At 49.7% G+C, this 4,601-nt stretch overlaps 2 protein-coding genes across 2 annotated transcripts; both read right to left on the bottom strand.

Moving 5' to 3' along the window:
• Positions 1 to 635: 635 nt before the first annotated feature.
• Positions 636 to 2,310, bottom strand: PtA15_8A605 (uncharacterized protein; the record flags this gene model as incomplete). Its single annotated transcript, XM_053172052.1, has 3 exons — positions 636 to 1,480; positions 1,616 to 1,745; positions 1,822 to 2,310. 3 exons carry the CDS (start codon positions 2,308 to 2,310, stop codon positions 636 to 638), a joined length of 1,464 nt encoding a protein of 487 aa, XP_053023254.1.
• A 778-nt stretch (positions 2,311 to 3,088) lies between these two features.
• Positions 3,089 to 4,381, bottom strand: PtA15_8A604 (uncharacterized protein; the record flags this gene model as incomplete). Its single annotated transcript, XM_053172051.1, has 2 exons — positions 3,089 to 3,717; positions 3,796 to 4,381. The coding sequence occupies 2 exons, from the start codon at positions 4,379 to 4,381 to the stop codon at positions 3,089 to 3,091; spliced, it is 1,215 nt and encodes a 404-aa protein (XP_053023253.1).
• Between the last annotated feature and the right edge of the window lie 220 nt (positions 4,382 to 4,601).

The following is a 4,601-nucleotide window of genomic DNA, read 5'->3' as shown; positions in this document are numbered from 1 at the left end:
TTAGTGAACCTTTCTCCCAGAGTTATTCCAGGAGGGCAGGCTTACCAACACCCAAGTATATTATCATACTTATCCCCTCCAAGCTCATCTCACCCATTTGAGAGGTTCCACACCGGAAGATGTGGAGTGATGTGGGGTGCGGGATGGGGAAAGTGAAGGGTGGAGGTGGGGTCTTGAGGTCTTGGCCAGAGGAGCAGGATGGTTATGACCATCAGTGGCAGCATCTGGTGTGGTGGGATATCCTGGATCTTCATGATTCAGGTGGGGAACACGGCGGAGATGCGCGGTGGGATTCTCATCTGACTGCACACTGTAAGAGTTGGAGTGTAATTTTCTTTACTTCGGGGGGGGGGGGGGGGGGGGTTGAAGATTTTCACACCCAATGTACTATGATGTGTAAGGGATGCGGGTGTGAATATACCAATGCACCCCCCTGAGATTGGCTTTCACACACTCGGATTTACATGCAAGTGTTTACATGGACCAGTTTGGTCGGAGGTGTGCGCAAAACTAATTGATTTGGGGGTTTGGAGTACTCTTGCATCGGGTATGTTTTACGTAGAGGCGACTTTGCAAAAGACAATTTGTAGGATTCACCCACCCCTTATCCTAAGATTTGCCAAATGCTGTGGGAATCATAGCTTGGACGGAGTGAAATCGGGCGCCTTGTCAATGGGCGGAAGATATCTTGATTCGGTGAGGTGTTTGGAGATTAAGACAGCCAGCTTCAGTGGGTTCTCTTGAACGACTAGGTGACCAGATTGATTCATTCTGACAAAGCCAAAATTGCAGACAGCTTCTTCTGGTACGATTGATTCGGCTTGGTTCCCGAGTATCAAGAGAAATCGAAAGGGAAGTTGATCGTTACTGGGCATAATGGTCTGTTTTTCGTTGATGTTTTTGTTGGACAAATTCAAGAGCCTGTGATACGCTTCAGGACCACGACCATGACACTGAGTGAAAACGGATGCTTCGTGAAGTTTGTTGCATTTCAATTTTACCAACTGATCGGATTCCAAGGCATGTTCAACGTATCTTTTCAAGACTAGAGGATCCCAGCGACCGTAAAACGTTTTATTTGTCCGAAATTTTTTCAAGGCCGCCGCTCGACTCTCCCATTCATTTTGCCGGGTTACAGCCAGACTGACAAGTCTGATTGCGGCTGAAATGTCAGTACCATGCGTTGGCGCAATAGCGGGGTCGACTAGTGTAACCTCTGCAAATAGTTCTGGAATCGATGTAACTGCCAACATGGACGCGCAGCCACCCAAGGAGTGCCCCATGAGCCCCAGTCTTCGATGACGCCAACAGACCGGGCCGCAGGTGTTCAAAGGAGGCGACTTGTCAAGCTGGAGGAGTTGTGGATGCGGGCAGTCAAGGGGCGGCAAAACCATAGGCAGACTAGAATCAGATGAATGTTGCTCAGGCAGGTATAATAACACGAAATTCAGTAAATCGCGAGCATTATCTGCCCAATCAACTATGCATACCAGACAAAAAAACCATCGAGAATCAGCTTTTCAAATCTTGTAAAACGCATCATTTGTTCACCTTTTTTTCAAAAAAATGGTCCAAGCCAGGCCTGCACTTCGATGTGAGATCCTTTGGAGCTTACAATTCAAACCAAGAGTACTTCGATTTAGGATGGCACTGTCGCCATGATTAGCGCAATCAAGCGCCCAGATTTCTTTGATTTTTCTACCCCCAGGAGATAGGAGTAGATGAGCCAACATCGGCTCCCAAGTCTAAGCAGATTAAAACACAATATTGCATCGGTTGTAGGTTCAACATTTGAATGTGAAAATGGGTTCCAGACTTTACCTCCTTGTGAAATCCGTTTGCATGAGTTAATATTAAAGTGATGGGCTCCTCTCCATTAGTAGCTTGATTTTCTCGAGTTTTCACTGATTCAGAATGGTTGAAATATCGAGCGGCTGCAATGAATAACTGGGGTTCGTTGTCCACCGCACCCAACTCAGACTCAATCCTTCTTTCGGCGTGAACGTTTCGAGCTCTAATGTCGTGTGCAATTGTCCCAGCATCCTGCGAGCGTAGGTATGTGGGAAGAACGGCCTCATGAACGGCTGATCCAACAATTGAACGAGGGTATGCGGCAGGGAAAACATGGATCGAGCGAGTCCAGCAGGTAAGTCTGTGGTCCGTAGAGATATCTTTGAAAGGTTGAATAGCCGGTTTCTGAATCCGTGCCAAGGTCGCGTCGGGTGGTGCTGCTTGAATGGTGGGTGCCAGTGGAAGTAGGCTGATGATATTAGGTCGATGAGGGAGCCGATATTGCAGTCGTTTGCCCATGTTTAAAATGCAAGGCCCCACTGACTGCTCGGCGTGGAGATGATACTAGGAATCCACAGAAGCACAAGGGATGTATGTAAATAAATAATCAGAGTGACGTCACTTCACTTCACTGCAACTGCTTCCTGCTGGTTACGCGAACTTGAGACTTGGTGTCCGGTTCAACTTCCAATCCGGGCAGATCTGAGCTGGTAAATCCAGAGAAATCCGGAAAACACGGGAGCCAATCAGAGCCCCGGATTGAACTGTGGAAATCCGATACCCGGTCGGACACAGAAAGCATGCGAAGCCTCAATCTGATCCAACTCATGAACAGGATTTCTCGGCTGTATGCTGAGGCAATCCTCAAAGATAAGACAGCTACCACATGTTCTGTTGGAGGTTTGACAAGTTACACATAGCTTTATATTTTCCTTCTGCGATTTGGGAGTGTATGTATCTCGCCCAATCACACAGGAAATCAGACATTCATGCAAGCTCTGACAAATCTACCGCATCTTTATTCACCTCAATAATCTAGATCATGGCTCATTGTGTTCCATCACAGATATTTGTAGGAAAGGAGAGTGGTCGTGGAGAGTGGTCTTTTGTGCATCTACCTGATCAATCATGTGGTAGAACACGGGCTTGATGATAGGCGGCCATATCGACAATCCTAGCGCTATCAAAGAAGACGTCCAAACGACTTTGACAAGCGGCTAAAGATCGTATGTACTATTCTATAGCTTGAATACGCGCAGCAATAGGATTCGTGGTTCGATTGGATGGGATAATGTGGTTATTTGGAGGAAGGCCACCAGACAGGTTTGATAGGTTGAATGGTCCAAGGAGATGGAACTTGATCGACAGTTGAGAGGCTGACAGTCGGCCAGGGATCTTCTGCCGGAAGATTGAACGCGTCATGGTCAATTCGCAGCAGGGCCAAGCCGAAGAGCAAGGAGTAAGGGTCTTCGGCTGCGTGCTGGTCAGCGGAGGAGGTTGAGATGAAGGGCCCGCAGAGCTTTCCGATCGTCTTCGCCTTCTGGGCGGAGGATGTGGGCGGGTTTGTGGATGGCGAGTCGAGCCGTAACTCGACGCCTTCAAGACCCTCCGTAAGTGAGCGATCGGCCATCGTAGTCTCCGATATCGAGAGGCTATCTGGGATGCGAACAAGCGCTGGGCGGCGATCTTTTCTGATCGTTACCGGCACCATTCGTTTTCGGATCACCCCCGTATGGTACGTCCTTGCTGTAAGCTCCTGGCCGACATAGCATCCCTTTCGGAAATCCACTCCATGATGATAATCCAGATTGGCTTCAAAAGGTAGTGTGACCGGATAGGGTGGGGATAATGAGTGGGGCAGCGAAGCGTGCAAAAGGACGTGAAGTGCGTAAGTTGACAAGGGAGCTTCCGGTAACTGGGCTAGAGCTAGTGAGGTTTTTATGCACAAGTCAGAATAAAATCACGACGAAGTTGGAAGGAAAGCAAGATTGAAAATGTACATACACTTGAGCTCTGGGACCGACTCGGGATTCCCGATGATCCGATAGCCCAGCCTCTGGTCTCCCCGAAAATCCTTCCAAACGGGATGCGAGGGCTGATCGAGGAGAGAAGGGCTGGCGAGAAGAGTGTGAATGTCATCGAGAGGGTGGTTGGGCCAAACAGCCCAGAGTTCCCTGGTGTCCCTGGAGATTTTGACACGACTGTTGAGCACGAACCTGCGCAGCCAGGCGAGTAGTCGATCGGCTTCCGGGAGATGATGGTCGATCAATAAGCAGGGGGGCTGATTCGGCTGGGGATGCTCGGGATAGACGAATCCGTCGAACTGGAGCCGGCCGGGAGGGGTGAGGAAGGCGGTGTAGAGCGCGGGACTGTGAGGGGTATCTTGGCTGGCAGTGAGCTTGTTGAGGTTGTTGGTGATCAGTCCCTGGAGGAAAGTCTTGGATTTCTCGCCCTGCAAGCTGATCAGCCCTCGGTCGGCCAGTCGAGTCCTCAGCCATTCGGCCGCCCTCGGGCTCGAGTGGAACGGATGAGAATACCCCGAGAGGCTATCCGAGACTGATCGCCGGATGGTGCGGATGGCTGGTCGCATTTGAATCACTTTATCTTCTCTCCTTCTCGTCGCCAGTCATCGATCGAGTGTCGCAGTTGTCGTTGGTCAAGTGGAAGTTCCTGTTCTACAATGCTCGACAACATGTCAGGGTTCCGGTAGGTTCCGGTATGGTCGATTGTGGGACACATGGAAGCTCACTTGATGGAAACCCCAAATCCACCGTTTCTTCACAAAAAATGTGTTTCGCATTACAGCTGCG

The sequence above is a fragment of the Puccinia triticina genome, chromosome 8A (assembly GCF_026914185.1).
Source record: "Puccinia triticina chromosome 8A, complete sequence".
NCBI lineage: Eukaryota > Fungi > Basidiomycota > Pucciniomycetes > Pucciniales > Pucciniaceae > Puccinia > Puccinia triticina.
Note: the sequence above shows the minus strand (reverse complement) of the source record. Positions and strands in the feature narration are given on the sequence as shown.